The following is a 17617-nucleotide window of genomic DNA, read 5'->3' as shown; positions in this document are numbered from 1 at the left end:
CCAGGATTCCTTAGTATCCAGGATGAAAACAATGAACACCTGAAAGTGGGTAGAATGCGCAGACAGCTTTTAACACTAGTACATTCCATGACATTTCAAGAAGCTTTAATCTGTTTAAGAGAAGTGTGACTGTGTGCACAAAAATGACAAGGAACATTCTTGCTGAGTTAGTGATAAAAAAAAAAATAATAATAATAAAAAAAAAATGAGCTCAACTCAAACACAATTGAAGTACATATTGTTAGACTGTAAAAACCCCAGTTGCGCTTTAAGAAAATTCTACCTATTTATTTTTTACTGCCCTGTAAATAATTCAGTTTCGTTTTATCAACATTTTCTGATCTCATGACTAAGAACAACTGAGGGTCTTGTAAAATGAAACTAGTGATCGACCACAGATCATTATCAGAACATTATGCCGCTTCCTAGTGCGGTAGATTTGATCGTTATCACGTCATTAAACTTGACCTGCATCGAACTTTAAATCTTGACCACGACTTCAATCCCGAGGCCGTTCTACTTCGGTGAGAGGAAGTCACCGAGGAGCCATGTGGCCGAGCGTGTTACTGTAGAACGGCTCTTTGTGTTGCCGAAAAAGACAAAAGCAGGTGCAGAGCGGCGCTGCGAGGGCGGGAGGATGGAAGGGCGAGCGGCGCGCCCATTGGTCGGGCCCTTTGTGTGGGGCGTGACTTAGCAGGCGGTCTATAAAGACAGCCGGCTCTCTCTCCGGCAGTGGTTTGTTGAGAGAAGCAACCGGTGGGAGCGAGCGAGCGAGCGATCGGCAGCAGAGGAATCCCCGAGCGGACTTGTCACCGGGTCTGCTTTCATTTTCGGACGAGAGGAGCGTTCGTTTTCGTCCGCCGCCGCAGCCGGGGCCTGGTCCAGGCGCCTTGTAGCGAGTCTCCAGCCACCTCCGGGCTCCCCCCCCCTCGCTCCCCCCCCTCTATCCCCACCCAACGACCCCCTCACCGCCCGCCCGGCTGAGCCAAATGCTCCTGCACCAGTTCATGAACGGAGGAGCCCTGGAAGTCATGCACCCGACGCCGCCGCCGCCGCTTCAGAAGGACACCACCTTCACCAAGATATTCGTGGGCGGGCTGCCCTACCACACCAACGACGCGTCGCTCCGAAAGTACTTCGAGGCTTTCGGGGACATCGACGAGGCGGTGGTGATCACCGACCGCCAGACGGGCAAGTCCCGGGGATACGGCTTTGTGAGTGACAAGCGACACGCGCACACACATACACGCACGCACATACACCACAAATGGAACATCAACAGCCGCGTGCGCGTCAACTTTAAAGGGTGCGTGTAGCCGCTCGAATCTCCCGCCGCCGCCGCCGCCGCCGCCTCACACGGCAGCACCGCGGTTTCTCAGTGTGCCGTTACCTCCGTTTATTGTTCCCCGCACCCAAGTTTGCTTCGTTTTTTTTGGCGTGAACGTCGCCCGGTCAGCTGTTTTGTGTCGTACTAGACTCGAGTCAGGGGTGGTTCACCACCCACCCACCCAGCCGACCACCCCAAGCCCTCCTAGCGAGCCTCGCACGCATAATTGCGCAGCAGCATCTTCGCTTGTCCGCCTGTTTCAGTTTCATGGCTGGCCGCCTGCTATCGCAGCCTAATGAGGACGAGGGCCAGCACGAGTTGATGGCTAACTAAGGAGATTATATTTCAACATATGTCTGATGTCCAGCCCCCCCACCCCCCTGCCTCCTCCCTAACCACCCACTTCATGCGTATGTGCGTGTGAGGGAGACGGGGAGAGAGTCTGCACCAGCACTCTTGCTTTATATGGTTCTTTGGGAGCCGTGTGGAGGTTGACCCCGTGCACCCTGACCTCCATTGTCAGGGCCTGGACGGGTTTGTTTTTGCCAGATCACATGATTTACAGTCGTATCCAGGCTGCTGGGGAAAGAGGAGGAGGAGGTGGGGAAAGAGGAGGAGTAGGAGGGGGAGGAAAAGACTCCCAGCGAGGTCCAACAAATTGTGTCCTGTTTGAAGTCCTGGCACACCGTCCAGGACCAGAGCAGGAAGGACTTTGAAGTCTCTCTGAATGCACAAACAAGGGTTTCACCTCCAGTCCAGCCCGTCTTGTGATCGCCTCGATCATGTGCTCATAAAGGTGGGGGGGGGGGCAGGGGGCAGGGGGGTGGGAGTGAAACTCGTCCCGTCCCGGCCAACAGAGTGATCTCCTTCGTGTTCTGTTTTGACTCCACGATCTGCAGCGGTGTGTTTGTCACACGGCGCAAGATGCCGTCCACACCGGCCCAAAGAAGGAGTGGAAACCTGTTAACCAGTGCGTGTTTACTCCCAAAGGCAGATTTCTCTAGGAGACAATCGCGCCGATGTTTACACACGCTCGCTGGCGTCTCCCGAACCCGAGAGGTGAAAGACTCCCGTCGAGTCTGGTGGCAAACGGCTGCGTGTTGATGCTGGTGTTTCAGGTTAAACAGGCTCGAGCCGCCGCTGGTGCTCTCGGGGACCAGGCTCACACTTTTATAGTTTCTCTCCCGTGTGTGTGTGTGTGTGTGTGTGTGTGTGTGTGTGTGTGTGTGTGTGTGTGTGTGTGTGTGTGTGTGTGTGTGTGTGTGTGTGTATTCCAGCTGGAGAGGTGGCTGACAACAGCAGGGGGGTGGAGGGGCGTCGGGCTGAGCACACCTTTTTGTTTTAGACACAATTAAGAAGTGGATTATTCGACTCACCCCCCCCCCCCCTTACACGCTCACTCTCTCACACTCACACACTCACACGCTCAGGGTGCAAAGCTCACTCCAGTGTAAACACGGCCCCACTCCCATCAAATGTGTTCACAACACAGGCCCTGCAGTTGGCTTTGTTTCAGTCCTCTCTCTCTCTCCTGCGCTGATAAAGGGGCATTCCGCCTTTTATTTGTCTTTTTTGTTTGCATGTTTAAAGGTCCTCTTGGATAAAACTGTCCTACATTCAGCGCTCGGGCCAAGCGTGGAGGTGGCCGAGTACCCCTCCACCCACCTCCACCCTGATCACCTCCTGAGCTGGCAGGATGTGGCAATCAAAACAGAAGGGGCTCATCTCGTGCCAGACCTGGGGGGTGGGGTTGGATAATGACAATCCCCTTAATATTTTGTCACTAATTGGATAAGCTCCTTGTTGCGATTCCCAGATTCACATTTCAGCAGGTTTTTCTCCCCCCCCACCACCACCCACCTCTGAAACTCGTCATCGCGCTCCTACAGTTTCCACTTCAGAGCAAAAACCCAGAAGAAGCCTTCAGGGAGACGATTCTGACAGAACAGACACAAAACAACCCACAGCTTAAATCAGCTGATATTTTATTTTGCATTTTTGGTGGTTTTTCTGCCGCTGTGTTTCTCACTGACGGTCCCCTCCGCCTCTTTGTTTTGTCAGGTCACCATGACGGACCGAGGGGCGGCCGAGAGAGCCTGCAAGGACCCCAACCCCATCATCGATGGCAGGAAGGCCAACGTCAACCTGGCCTACCTGGGCGCCAAGCCCCGCAGCATACAGACAGGTGAGACCCAGCGAGGTAGGTGGGGGGGCAGGGGATAGAGAGTTGACAAAACCTGTGTTACGTCTGGTTCTAGTGGTGGGCAAACTGTTTGACTGGTGGAGCCACAATGGGTTCTAAAAGTCAACAGAGGAGCAGCAGCAGACGGATGAGTGTTTCAGCGACCCAACACATAGGAGAAAAAAAGTGCACCATGGGATATTTAGAAAACGTGCTTTAATGTCAATTTAAAATGATTACAGCAAAATCTTTGTCTTTGAAGCCCCACAGTGTTTTGCTCTTTATTGAAATGACTCTTAAAATGGTGGAAAAAATGGATGACGTACAGCTATTTTACTACTGGTTTACTGTTAATGTTATTTATTCAAGTTCAGCGGGCCGGATTAAAAAGCTTAACGGGCCTCTTATGGTCCCCGGGCCGTAGTTTGCCCATGCCTGTTCGAGGCTCCCAGTGGCTATTCTCCTGCAGGTCTAAAATGATGGATTTACTTTGATAAGTTTTCTCCCTGTTGAAGCAAAAGACCACAGAATGCCCATTTAAATTTAAAGAAGCCTTGCCTTTGTCAATCATTCACTCTGTTCCATTCTGTTCTGTTCACCAGGGCCTTGTGTTTTACGCACAAGCTTCCTATAAACTCTAACGAACAGCAGAAGTGACCAACAAACTTCCCTCCCTCACTGGGGGAGCTCACTGACCACATAGAGACACATTATTACTGCAGTTGGAATACATTGGTCGCATGAATTTTGCATGATTATGGACGGGAAGAAAAAAAGAAGTGCTACGCACCAAACAAAGTTCTGCCTCCTGTGAACACGTGTGGCTGTTGTTCCAGCAGCAGCAACAGCAGCAACAGACGCTGCTGTGTCTCCTGGTGCCCTGTGTGCATTGTTCCCTCGGCCCTCCTCTGTAAATGCAAATGTGTGCGCCGTCCATAACAGCCGGCCTCCTCTCTTCCAGGCATATCCATCGGAGTGCAGCCCATCCACCCGGCGCTCATCCAGAGGCAGTATGGGTAAGCGAGCGAGCGAGGAGTGGGCGCCTGTTGTTGTTGCAGTTGTTGTCTTTCTTCACTCCCTGCAGACTGGGCACTACTCTGTGTTGTTATGTTTATTTATTATTTTCCTCTTTTGACAAACACGGCCTCTAGAAAGTACACGTCGGTTTCTGTGTCCACATGCAAACCCCGGCGGTCGTCCATTAGCATATTGGAGTTTTTTTTTGTTTTGTTTTTTTTTCTCTGCGAGGGCCGTGAGGGACCTCATGGGAAAGCATTGGCGGAAAGTTAAAGGACCTGTGCTCTGTCTCCTCCTCTCAAGGTGGATCAGTTTGGTTCTAGGCCATCCTTAAACACTTTTTGGGATCCTAGTACTTGAACAAAATCCTCTTTTCGCCTGCACGTTAAAATGATAGATTTACCTCTGTAGTTGTCTCCCCATGTGGACGTAAACTACCATATAATGCCCATTCTTTTGCATCCAAGGCTAATTTAAATAAGACTCACATTTGTCATTAATCATTCATTCTGTACAGTTTTGTTCTATTCGTCCGCACCAGCTGCGTTTCCATTGACATTTTTTTTTTGCAAAATAAAAGCAATATTCCGGAAAATTTTGACAAAGTACAACCGCGATTTGCAGGCGTTTCCACTGAATGGTGTGAAGTGCACAAACTGTAATTCTAGTAAAATTTTGTCCCGTGAGATTTACCAGAGTTATGTTTGCGTTTGTTCCGCCTCCTCTTCCGTCCAAACATAACGCACCATTTTCACTTGAAGTGTCACGTACGTCACGTCCACGGACGTGTGAATGCGGAAAAAAAGTGTTCCCGCGACACTTTTGCGATATACCTCTATATCGATACGTCTGGAAAAACCTCCTCGTGAGAGCGTCCAAACCGTTCCGCCATATTTGAGAGGTTTTTTGAAGTTCAGGTGTTTCCATCACCAGTTTTTCTATTGCAATATTTAGGTTTTCTGCAATTCTCGGGGTAAAAGAAACGCAGCTATAGACGTCACCAGTACGTGTCAGTTTCTGTGTCGGCATGCAAACCCCCAGCGGTCGACCATTAGCATATTGGAGTTCTCTTTTTCTTTTCTTTTTTTCTTTGCGAGCTCTGCGAGGGCAGACGGTGGGTTGACGTGTGGGTGGTGATAGAAGGGCCTTCCAGAGAGCAGCGTGTGACTCCCGCTGACCGACGGAGCTGAAGCCCCTCCACCAGGTGGAAGGAGGAAGAAGTGGCCGTGTTGTAGCAACAGAGCGGCAACAGAGCGGCTGTGGTCTGCCGGGCAGCTAATGAGCGTACCGCCGCAGCCAGCGCTTCCTCCACTGACCCCACTGGCCCCTCCCCCCACACCTCCACCACCGAGTTCCTCCCATCGCGACAGTGTTTTTACAGTCAGCAGATCGGACCGGCAGATAAGAGCGCCGCGTCTCACTCCCAGCGGATTTGTATAAAAACAAAGCTTTGTGCTTCACCTCGTTCTTTGTTTTGCTTGATTTTTCTCTCTTCGCCTTGTCCTGTCTGTCGTGTAATGACAAGCAGAAATGTGTCTGAATGTCTTTATGATAGCTGATGTAACCCGGGAGTGTGAATCACACAGGTCGCTTCAGGAGCTACCTGTTGAGTGGTTTTATTGAGTGAGGGCCAAGAGGGGTCAGAGAAAGCAACTGGCAACAATATACAAGTACTCTGTCTAAAAGTGATAATAATTTGCATTCTTCATGAGCAAATTCAAAGAATAAACTCATGAAGAAAAAGTACGATTAATACACACAAAAAGATAGCCATAACTAAGTAAGACAATGAGCTGCGTGTATGTGTGTGCACGAGTGCGCATGCTTTGTTTATCTCAAAGGGCAGCATTCATTTCTAGAGGGTGTCTGTCGTTCCTGCGAGACTCGTGGCTGAGTTCCGTCACTGCCGCGGCTCTGAACTCAGAGGGACGCGTGAGATTTCGTCTGATGGCTTCCATTTTAACGGGATTACATACGTGACCCCCACCCCCGCCCTGCCCTCCCATGTACACGCACACACGGCCACCCCCCAGCAGGCAGGCTAGCGCTGTTGAATTAGCCTGTTGTTTGGATAGAGATAAAAGCTGTTGAAGGGGAGGGGCTGGGATTTATGCTGTAATCCGGATGGCGACCGAGGAGGACTGCGTGTGTGAAGCTGTGCTCGCGAGCTGCTGGAGCGACACTATTGGCTGTATTTGGTCTGAAAACCTGTTGGGAAAAGGTGCATTGATTGAGCAACTCTGTTGAAATGTCTCACTCTGAACCAAACGGCAGCATATAGTGAGAGCATCCAAAGGTGCGTCATTTTCTCTCTGAGTCAGTTTCACTGTAGAAAACATGAGATCTTGCTGGCAGGTAACAGAGTGACAAACTTCTCTTTTCTACGCCAGTCAAAAGTTTGGACACACCCTCAATTTAATGCCTATCCTTTGATTCTCATCACCATTGACGTTGCAGTTTGTCACTGAAGCCATCAAAACTACGTCCGAACACACATGGAATTATGTAGGAAACAATAAAAGTGTAAAACTCAAACACGTTTTATATTTGCCTTTCATAAAAAGCTTATTTAGGGTTATTGAAAGTGTTTTTCTTTGCTGCATAATGGCATATATCCTGCTCATATATTTGATAGTGTCTATCTGCAGTGTAGAAAAGGTCTAGAAAAAACACTGCAGTAGATGGTGTGTCCACAGTTTTGACTGGCGCTGTGCCTCTAGATAATGTTTGATGTGGCAGATTAAATCGTGGGAGCGTCGCCTCAGAAGAAAAACCTGTCGGACCTGTAAAAGGCCGCATGATGTGTTTATTAGCACCATATCCTTAGTTAAAGACACGGCGGGGGCGGGGGGTGGGGGGGTGGCGGCATGTCCCGTCATGTCCCAGGCGGCGCCATTCACGTCCCTGCTCGCAGCAGCAGCAGCAGCAGCAGCAGCAGTGCTGGAGCTCCAGGGGCCACTGGGTCGGCTACCGCTGCTGCTGCTGCGGCGGCGGCGGCGGCGGCTGCTGCGAGGCGTGTTCCTGACAGGTGTCGGCTCATGTTACCTCCCTCCTTAATCTCCCGTGACCACCACAGAGGAGGTGGGGGGGTGGTGGTGGTGATGGTGGTGGTGGGTGCAGCGCAGCACCTGTCGGCTCTCCCTCTCTGAGGTCCCGCTGCGTGGCGGCTGACAGACGCAGGCCTCGCTCCCCGACCCTAAACCCCCTCCCCCACCCCTCCTCCTCCCCCCTCAAAAAAAGAAAAAAACCCTCTTGACAACATATGGCGTGAGGACCGGGAAGTCTGAGGCATGGATTCTGAGCCGTGCGTGTCGCTGCGCCGAGCTCGCTGGGATTTTGTGCGTGAAAGCTGCGGTCAGCAAATGTGTGTTTGCAGTGGGCGGGGGGGGGGCGGCGGCGGAGGGGGCGGGAGGTTATTGTAGCCACGCAGCCTTGTTTTGATGGGAGGGGGTGGAGGAGGAGGGGTTCGCAGATTCATCCCCCTCTCTCATGCACGGCTTCCTCCTCTCGTCCACTTTCCCACGTCGGAGGCCGATTCTCCCTCTTCTGCTTTTCCACACCAGCTGCGTTTCCAGGACAGTTTTTGCCAAAGTAAAAGCGATCTTACAAAAATTTCAACAAAGTACAACCGCGATTTGCAGGTGTTTCCACTGAATGGTGTGAAGCGCATAAGCCGTAATTCTCGGCAAATGTCGTCCCGCGAGACCTCACTTTGAGGAGGATTGAAGGGACAAAACATTTTGCGATCAATCTGCATTTTTGATGTTTCGAATGTTCCGTCCAAACATAACGCACCAGGTTTGACTTGAAGTGAACTGGTCACGGGACCCCGTACGTCGCCTCAGCTGACGTGTAATTGCAAAAAAAAAGAATAATAAGTGTTTCCATGACACTTTTGCGATCTTCCTCTGTGTGGATCAGGTGAAAAACCACCTGATGAGAGCGTCAGAACCTTCTAGTGAGAGGTGAGAGGTTTTTCCTAGTTCAGCCGTTTCCACTGGCAGAACCTGCTGCTGCTGCTGCTGTGTTCAGGTGCAGGCGAGTGAAAAGTGACACCACCTGTGAGAAGCAGGAGGGTGAAGTCTAGGGGATTGGGTGGGTGGGGGGGTCGGTGCTCATTAAACTGTTTTTTTTTTTTTGTTGTTTTTTTTATAAGTATAGCGTGTTTAATGAGCCTGTGCGTCCCCATGGAAACCAAACAAAACACCCCCCCTCCCCTCCCCCGACCCATAAGCCCTCCCCCACCTCCTCCCCCTCATCGACTCGCTATCAAAGAATATTCACAGTCCTCTCAAGACAACGACGGCGCCTCCCAGTGCTCCTCCTGTGCGCTGCTGTTTCACGGGCGGTGCCGCTGCGCTGCTGCCCTCGACCCGCCACTCCCGTCCTAATGGCTTTTCTGTTTTTTTCGCACTGTGGCGGTGAGTCATGCGCTCAAAGGTCGCCGGGCGAGATCCCGCAGAAAATATTTAGCTGCCAGGTGCAAAGTCGCCCAGGCGTTTCACAGTAACTCATTAGGTGTCCCTTAATTATTTTTTGGTTATTGCAGCGGCGCTCGGCTCTTGTCAGTCCTGCCGTTGATGACGAGCCGGATTCCTCTTCCTTGCCAGGGCCTCGAACCCGTCGGCCTTTTTGCCGTCTGCGCGCCGTCCACAAGCCGTCAGCACAAAAAGCAGCTGAGCTGCCGTTCTCTGGCCGTCACCCGCCCTCCTCCATGCCACCTGTGCAGTCAAGACCCCGCACCAACTGAGACCAAGACCTCATCAATGGGGAGCATCGAGATCGAGACAAAACCAAGACTTGAAAGATATATATATATAGATATATATTTTTTAAATTCCAGTTTGCTTCTGAATCAAACAGCAACATTTTCAGAAAGTTATCTTTGAATCATTTTGCTGCTTTGCCAACTATTTTGAGCCATTTTCAAAAAAACATTTTTGCTTCATAAGATTAAAAAATAAATTAACGAGGAATAAGGGGGCCAGGGTGTCACCAACAGGGCGTAAAACGGCAGCAGCTGGATTCTTTTCCGTTCTCGTGTCATTGCAGTGTTGGCTGAGTCTCGACTGACTGGTCTTGATCAAAAATCCCGAGTCCTTCCAGACCGAGACCCTTAAAATTGGTCTTGAGACTAAGACCAGTCTCCAGTACAGCAGCACTATCCAAGACCGCCGCCTTTCACTCGCGCTGAAAACCAAACAGCCGCATCTCTCTGGTTCTCGGCTCTTATTTGCATCCTCGTCCCCTTTGACCTACGCAAGGTTGTTGTTGGATTTGACTCTCGCATGTCGAAAGCCTCATTATGCACGACGCACCCCACAGCCATAGTGTACGCTCGCGTTAGGGGGGGCCGCGTGCGAGAGTCGATGCCGCTCTGTTGACAGCTCGCTGGCAGCGTTGGCTTAAAAAAATGCGAAGCCTACACTCGTAGCGCAGAGGGCCGCGATCTGGAAGGCCGAGGGTTGTGTCCTTTGTTTTTTGTTTGCGTCGAACCAGACGAGCCTCCCGTTGCTGAGCAGAGCGGTGCTGAAAATGTTGTGGTTAGCCCCCTGTTTGCAGCCTTCAGCTAAAAAAAAAATCTGTTTTTTAGCTCTACAGCTACAACTGATGAGCACACGTTTGAATAAAAAAAAAAATCATTTTATATGGCGGTCTATGGGAAAAACGCTTTTTGCGCACATGGGATTTTTTTTTGCTGCAGTACCTCAAGTGCCCACTGGGAAGAATTGCCGCCATATCTCCAGTCTGGCATCCAGTTCTTTTAATACATCCAAGGAAAAAAATACGTCATACACCGAGCTGAAGTTGTTGTTTGTCTTTGTTATTTGGGGGCGGGGTGTTGTAACGCAGATTAGCCTCGGAGCTTCATCCCGGCGTTGACCAAATGACACAGCAGTATTGTGACCCCTCCCCCCCTCCTGTCGCCAGCTGACGTCCCGCCCACCAGGAGGTGCCGCACAGTTCAGGAGGACTCTAAACTCACCCACCCCCACCCTCCTCCACCTCCTCCACCACCACCACCACCACCTCCTCCTGCTGCTGCCGCTGGCCAGCCAGGCCTCTCGTCAAGGTGCCGCTGATGGCTTGAGAGTGCAGTGCGGTGCAGTGCAGTGTGCCGTGATGGAGTCAAGTGGCTCCTGTTCTCTTGTGTTTTGTTCTATCTCCTCCCCTGGTGTGTGATAAGGGCCGAGGAGGTTCTGCTGATTGCGGTGTGACTCTTTCCCTATTAAGGCATGCTTTGGGGGAGTTTGCTGTGGTAACTGCTGCGTGCGTGCGTGCGTGTGTGTGTGTGTGTGTGTGTGTGTGTGTGAGAGAGAGAGAGTTGCTGGAGCGATGACAACTCTTCCCCTGCATGCTCCCATCTTTTACTGTGTTTACTTTCTGGCTGCGTCTTATTGCTGATCCACAGCTTCTCCCTGAGAATGAATTTTCTTCAGGTAGAAGCTCGGAATTCAATTCAGATTGCACTGGGTTTGGCTTGTGGGGGGGTTTGTATCATCAGCACTAAGACGCAGCTCTGAGTGTCAGTTATGACTCCTCTTTCTTTCTTTGTGTGTCTCTGTGTGTGTCTGTGTGTGTGTGTTTGTATGTGGGGATTTGTTCAGCCCCTAAAATGTAAAATCAGGAAAACGAAACCAAAAGTCACTTGCATACCTTTTCAAAGAAGAGTCTGTGGGGGTGCCAGCACCCCAAGCTTGAGGTGCCTCCCCTCCGACACACACAACCCACACTGACACCACCTCCCTCACCAGCCAACATCACCTGTGTTTTACACAACGGCCAAGTAAAGTAAAGCAAGAAGAACCTGTGTGTGTGTGTGTGTGTGTGTGTGTGTGTGTGTGTGTGTGTGTGTGTGTGTGTGTGTGTGTGTGTGTGTGTGTGTGTGTGTGTGTGTGTGTGTGTGTGTGTGTGTGTGTGTGTGTGTGTGTGTGTGATCAGAGAAGAGCAGCAGCTGTTAAAACACTCAAGCGATGCCTGAGTTTGAAAACCTGCCAGTAACGGCTGACTCTACCGTTCACCCCCCTCCCCCCACCACCGCTGCCACCCTGACTCACACACACACAGTTCCCCCACCCGGCCCGACAGGTTTGGTGGGTTCCACTAACAGACGCGCCGTTGAGTCGCCTCGGGCCGCTAACCTGCTGCCGCCTCTCGTCTGCTCGGCCTCTTTAACAAGCGTCGGCGTGACTGAGGGAGGGAGGGAGGGATGGAGGGAGGGAGGCGGCCCTCAGCTGGAGAGGAACACCAAGGAAGAGTTTATGTCCCTAACACGCTTTGGCCGGTGGGGGGGGGGGCGTGTAAACGATGGAAGCCAGGCCTGGTGGGGAGTGTTTGTGCTGCGGCTGCTTCCAGTCGCCTCGGGTGCAACGTGAGAAACTCCCCCCTGAAAACCTCTCCTCCTCCTGTCTTCTCCTGCAGGATGGCCCAGCAGTACATCTACCCGCAAGCCTACGTGCAGCCCAGCCTGGTGTTGCCCACTCAGGTGTCCACCTCGGTCAGCAGCAGCCCCTACCTGGACTACAGCGCCGCCTACAGCCAGTACGCCCAGGCGGCCTTCGAGCAGCAGTACCCGTACGCCGCCTCGCCCGCCAGCTTCCTGGGCTACAGCTACGCCAGCAGCCCCTCCGCCTCCGCCGCCGCTGCCGCCGCGGCGGCGGCTGCTGCTGGCGGTCCGGCCGCCGGCGCCACGGCTTCGTCCGCCGTCCACCCCTCCCTCACCTCGGCCGCTGGCCCTGCCCCCACCTTCCTGCACTACGCCCCCCAGCAGCACATCCAGCCGGACCGCATGCAGTGACGAGGAGGAGGGGGACGAGGAGGAGGAGGAGTAGGAGGAGGAGGAGGAGTTGGAGGAGTTGGAGGAGCAGCAGGAGGACGATGGCCAAAGAATCGTCATGTTGGGGGGGGTGGGAGGGTTTCAGGAAGTTCAGAAAAGGGGGACGGACTATTGCACTAAAGGATGAGGAATGAGCTGCGTGCTCATTGGTTAAGAGGGGGAGGGGGAGGGGAGGCGGCTTTTAAGGGCTTCCAGAAGCTGACACTCTTTTTTTTTTTTTTTTAATCATCATTATTATTATTATTATTATTATTATTATTATTATTGTTATTGTTATAATTATTATTATTTCTCCTGTCGTTCATTATCATTTTAATGTCATCGTCTTGTTTCTCTGTCATTCGTCGTCATCGGTGTCACAAATGTCCTGCGGCTCGCTCTGCCGCTGCGAGGGGGACCCCCTGGGGTGAAGCCCCGCCCCCTTCCATCACCTCCCCACCCCACCACCGCCATCCAGGTGCGACGCTGCCTCATGAACAAACAGCAGGACGCGCGAGAGATTTCAGCTCAAGGGAAAAGCAAACGAGCAAAGCAAAAAAAAAAGAATCCAAGAAATACTCAGTATGCGACGGTGGGAGCTCCACTGGTTTGAACTGTGACGCCGGGACTCTCTCTTTTTTTTTTTTTTTTTTTTAATTATCATGATTGAAGAGGCCTTAATATTACTTAAATAAATTTAAAAAAAAAATAAAAAAAGGAAAAAAACTCTTTATCAGCTGATTTTTAAAGTGCCCTCCCCTCCACCACCAAGCCGAGCGGCGGCTCGCTCAGGGTCTCGTCGGACCTTTTTCTTTTTTTCCCCTCTCCAGTGGATGTAGATAATCAACATGCAGTACGTGGGTGACAGGTGGGCGGGGGGAGGGGGGGGGGGCTGTGCTATTATCGTTATTCTTTCTATTCTTCTTCTCGTTGTTGTTGAAAGGTAGCTGACACTGAGCACCAGTGTGTTTAGTTGTTTATCTCGGCGTCTCTCGGCGAGACTGTTGGAACAGACGCTCATGTGCAGCGTTTTAAGAAGAGATACAAATGTTTTCAGACATCACTTACATTTACAATATTTATATGTAGGTATTTATATGACGTACTAAGTTAATTGTATTTTTTTTTTTTGGATACCGGGACTGCTTGCGGCACTGACGCCCTTTGGCCTGCACTGCTGCAGGTGCCGCGTCCAGTCGCTCGTCCTTCTGGCTGTGTTGTTGGTGTCAAAGTGACGCCCCCCCCCGCCCCCTCCTTGTTTTTTGTCGACGCTCCTACTGGTCGTATCGCAAAACTCTCTTTAGTTCTCTCTCTCTTTTTTTTTTTTTTTATAAAATTGTATTTTACAGTCTCTTCAAAGAAGCCATACCAAAAAAAGAATAAAGACTTTGTACTAAAAAAAAATACATGAAGATTTTATTTTTTTGCGTGTTTATTCCCAGCAGGGTGACAGAGTTCGGTTATGTGTGTCTGCTTGTTATCAAGTGTCGGGAGGCCCAGAGGTTTATCTGGCTGCAGCAGCAGCAGCAGCACCTGTCAGGGCTGCTGGGTGTTCCCCCCCCCCCCCCCCCCCCCCGTCTCTCTCTCTCTCTCCTTCCCTCAGTCTCTCTCTCTCTCTCTCTCTCTCCCAGCCTGCAGCCGCCCGCTCCTACCAGGCTCTCTCTTTGCATGCATGTGTGTGTTTTCTGTGTGGAGTGAGTTTGCCTAGTTGTGCTTCCCGGCAGCGGCTCCTCTGCGCCGACTGTGCTGACATCAGCGCCGCTCGAGAAGATGTGTCACTCCTCCGCTGCAGTGTTGAGTGTGTGTAGAGAAACAAGAACGCCAGCGAGGTTGAGACAAACATTCTCAGCCTCAGTCCGGGAACGACTTCCAACAGCCCGAGTGCTGTGAAGAGTCTGCGAGTGTTTACATTTGGGAGGACATTTGCACTTGAATTTGCTGAGCAACATCTCAGCTGTCGAGCGACGCCTTTGCAGCTTTTTCTGATTTTTCTCATTGAGATTTCAGGATTACTGAGCTGTTACGTTCTGAACTATTTTGTCATGAGCCGTGCATGTTTTGATTCAGATGATGGTCCGAGATGACGGCGCTGCCGAGTTGCACAGATTTAAAGGCCACCATATTTTTTTTTTTTTCAGATCTATTTTTAAAAAGTTCAGGTTCCCTCACCTGCGACAGAGGTGTCACAGCTCTTTGTGACATCACAACCGGCTGAGCTCCGCGCAACGACAGGATGGAGAAGTGTTTTACATGTTGAGCTCCTTTAAACATGAGACGTCTCTCTCTCTCTCTCTCTCTCTCTCTCTCCCTCCCTCTCCCTCCCCCTCCAATTTCTGTTTACTCCACCTCTAAGTCGGGCTTGTTATTCTCTCTCTCTCCCTCTCTCTCTCTCTCGCCCTGCACTCCTTGCACGCCACCTTTCCTCTTTCTGTTCGTTCTTCCATCTCTCTCTCTCTCTCTCCCTCTCCCTCTCTCTCTCGTTCGTCCAGTGAATCACGCTGGAGAAACTGAGTCGGGTGTCGACTTGATGAACAAGGTCACACAGGCCCCGCAGAGCCGGTTGTGCTGAGTCACCATAAGGCATCTACTGTCTCTCTCGCTCTCTCTCTTTCTCGCCCTCAGCCATGCACATCACCCCCCACCCCCCCCACCCCCAAAAGCCCTGCTTCACGCAACGCTGACGTCAAGGGATTCCTCAGAAGCGGCGTGGAAGCAGGCCGCTCCTTATCAGGCCTCACCGCTGCCACTGCCGGCTGGCACTGTGGTGGGTCGCTGGGCCGCCGGGCTGCTGGGCTGCTAGATGGCTCCTGACAGCAGAGCGAAACGCAGAGTCATTGGTTTTTTATTCTTTGAACGGAGGGGACAGAGAGAACGCTCCTGACTGAGCGGAGCAGCTGTCATCCAGGTCATGCATGTTAGCGGGTAGTCGGGAACACCGTCCAGACGGTGATGGTGCTGCTGCTCTGAGTTCATATTGCTTAATTCTGTGTCGTTCGAGCTACAACCTGCATTTAGAAGTGACAGATTACAGTTACAGACACTTTCTATTTGTTGACACGAGTCGTAGAGAAACGTTTCTTGTCCTGGTCTGTGTGAAAAAAAAAAGAAAGAAAAGAAAAACCTCAGTCTCTCTTCCTATTCGACGGTTTGTTTCTGATCCCCGTCGATCGTCAGCCTGCAGCATTCGAGTGAATCTTAAAACTTTCTGTATACATGTTTGAGTTGGGAAAGAAAACCCAGGTCAGAGGTCAATTCAGATTGAATGCATCTTTAAACCGATCTTGGCATCTACGGCGCCCTAGTTGAGTTCGTCCATCTGCTGATCCTGCAGTGGAGCACTTTTCTGAGTCAGTAAAACAGTTCCACACTTTTTCTCGCTATCGACGGAGGTCATGGAGAGACACTGTCTGTGTAAAAGGCCTTTTCTATTAGAATTACAACAAGAAGAGAGTCTAAAAAAAAAAAAAAACTAGCTGTCTTTCGTCACCGACATCCCCGATTAGATCTTGAAACTCCCGCTGGTGAAAGGTGCACGAGCCGTGACCGGCCAGACAAAAACCATGTGAAGGACCACAGTCCAGTTTATATCCAACATAAACTTCCAGTCACGGTGTGTGTGCTCAATGCATTTCAGCCAGCATGAAAGTGTGTGCCACTGGGTATGTTTGTCTTAATCAACGCTCCTTTACCAACCCCCCAACCCACCACCACCACCAGATTTGAGAGAAACACCAGTAACCCGTCACCTCCCTGCCTGCCTGCTATTCCCACACCGGCTGCCTCCTTCAGGGACAAACAGTCTGCAGAGCGTCGCTGGAAGTCTCAGTAGGTGGCTCCGGCGGGGGTGTTGGACACTGGCTGCTGCGACAGATGGTATCAAGAGTGTGTGTGTGTGTGTGAGATCCACAGTCATAAAATGTAAGCTCAGAGGAAACATCTTCCTCCCATTGCGTCGCGAATTGTTTTCATTTGGTCGCTTTTGCGCACGAGAAGTCGGGTCAAGAGTCGGCCTGAGAGGACATGGGGGGGGGGGGGGTTGGTGGCGGGCATGCTGGAGTTTCCTGGTTAGCTAGATCACGATGCAAACTGCAAGTAACAAGTGAAGATTTTGTGAGATAAGGAGGAAACGATGCGAGGAAGTGAAGAGTAAGAGAGCTTCAAGCAGGATGCTAATAAAGCGCTAAAATGTGGACTGGCTGGACGGGTTCATCATTCCAATCGGAGCCCTAAGTGTTGTTCTGGTTCAGCCAGTAAGACTGCGTTCAGGCTTGAACCAACGATTTCCCACACAGGTCTGACTACGTCCCTCTGTCCCTGAGAGAAGATAATGCATTCAAGGCATTTCTTTTTTTCTTCTGATCTGATCAGCTGACACGCAAACTTGAGCGGCAAGCGGGAAAGTTTGCGGTCAGGCCATGCAATGCTGCAGTCCTGCGTTTTGTTGTTATCAGATCTGATCCGCTTTGATGTCTATACGCGAGACCTTTGATGCGAATTTTCGCCCTTATTTACAACCCCGCGTCCTGAGCTGACTTGAGAAAATTGGCACCTTAAGGTCCTTACACACCGGGAGCTAATTTGCGTGTCGAATAATTAACTTTAAAAAAAAACAAACAAAAAAAAAAAACCTTGAAGTCAATGCAACCTTCCACACCAGCAGCGAATTTCTACGGAGCGAAAGAGTGGCTGTTATTTTTCCGCTCTTGTGTTGAATTTTGCAGAGGCGAAAAGGTGAACGGCTGGACCTCCGACCCATCAGAAGGATGTTGGCATGTTGCATCAAAACTTTCCTGGCTGCATCAAGCCGAGTCCACATTCATTCATCATGACCGAGAGGTTCATTTCAGTTCATTGATCATTAGCGTGCAGGAGCACCCTGCCTTTAAGTCCCTTTAAAGTTTTCCACGACACTGTCCTGTTCCGGATCAATCAGCTCTCGGTCATTTGTTCTCTCCCTCTGCAAAGGTGGAGCCAGTTGACGAAGCAGTACTTCAAATTGTTCGACGGACATTCTAAAGGACTGACGGAATTTCACTGGGTAAAATTTGAGCTTCTGGATCGTCATGTTGAACTCGCCCATCTCCTCTCTCAAGAACAATATTGGGTGTACCCAGAGACTTCTATTCTTTTTCTTTTTTAATTCAACCATCACCAGGACATCATTACTTGAGGATGTAGTCGACTCCATTGTTTCTGCTTTGGCGCCAAAGAAAAAGTGCCAAACTTTATTTGTGAATTTTATACGCATATTTGTCTCGTGCTAGGTGTGTAGAGG

At 50.9% G+C, this 17617-nt stretch overlaps 1 protein-coding gene across 3 annotated transcripts; it reads left to right on the top strand.

The window, feature by feature from the left end:
* Window positions 1-716: 716 nt before the first annotated feature.
* On the top strand, window positions 717-13746 carry LOC142880360 (RNA-binding protein 38-like). Of its 3 annotated transcripts, XM_076014221.1 has the most exons (5): window positions 1076-1214; window positions 3389-3527; window positions 4471-4525; window positions 10458-10599; window positions 11949-13746. In XM_076014221.1, the coding sequence occupies exons 2-5, from the start codon at window positions 3450-3452 to the stop codon at window positions 12322-12324; spliced, it is 651 nt and encodes a 216-aa protein (XP_075870336.1). In that variant the 5' UTR covers window positions 1076-1214; window positions 3389-3449; the 3' UTR covers window positions 12325-13746. The 3 variants fall into 3 exon arrangements, with proteins under 3 accessions (XP_075870334.1, XP_075870335.1, XP_075870336.1); XM_076014219.1 differs by lacking the exon at window positions 10458-10599 and having other exon boundaries at window positions 717-1214; XM_076014220.1 differs by lacking the exon at window positions 10458-10599 and having other exon boundaries at window positions 722-1214; window positions 3389-3512.
* The last annotated feature ends 3871 nt before the right edge of the window (window positions 13747-17617 follow it).

This window comes from Nelusetta ayraudi, unplaced genomic scaffold, assembly GCF_046127955.1.
Source record: "Nelusetta ayraudi isolate G7.1 ecotype Tasmania unplaced genomic scaffold, CSIRO-AGI_Nayr_v1 ptg000168l, whole genome shotgun sequence".
In the NCBI taxonomy this organism is placed as follows: domain Eukaryota; kingdom Metazoa; phylum Chordata; class Actinopteri; order Tetraodontiformes; family Monacanthidae; genus Nelusetta; species Nelusetta ayraudi.
This window is presented reverse-complemented; position numbering and strand designations above follow the sequence as displayed.

Bases quoted from the DNA above. Each gene is read 5' to 3' on its own strand.
- LOC142880360 (XM_076014219.1), top strand. From the start codon at position 990: ATGCTCCTGCACCAGTTCATGAACGGAGGAGCCCTGGAAGTCATGCAC. The intron at 1,215-3,388 runs GTGAGTGACAAG...TTGTTTTGTCAG, and splicing joins AGTCCCGGGGATACGGCTTT to GTCACCATGACGGACCGAGG. The intron at 4,526-11,948 runs GTAAGCGAGCGA...CTTCTCCTGCAG, and splicing joins CTCATCCAGAGGCAGTATGG to GATGGCCCAGCAGTACATCT.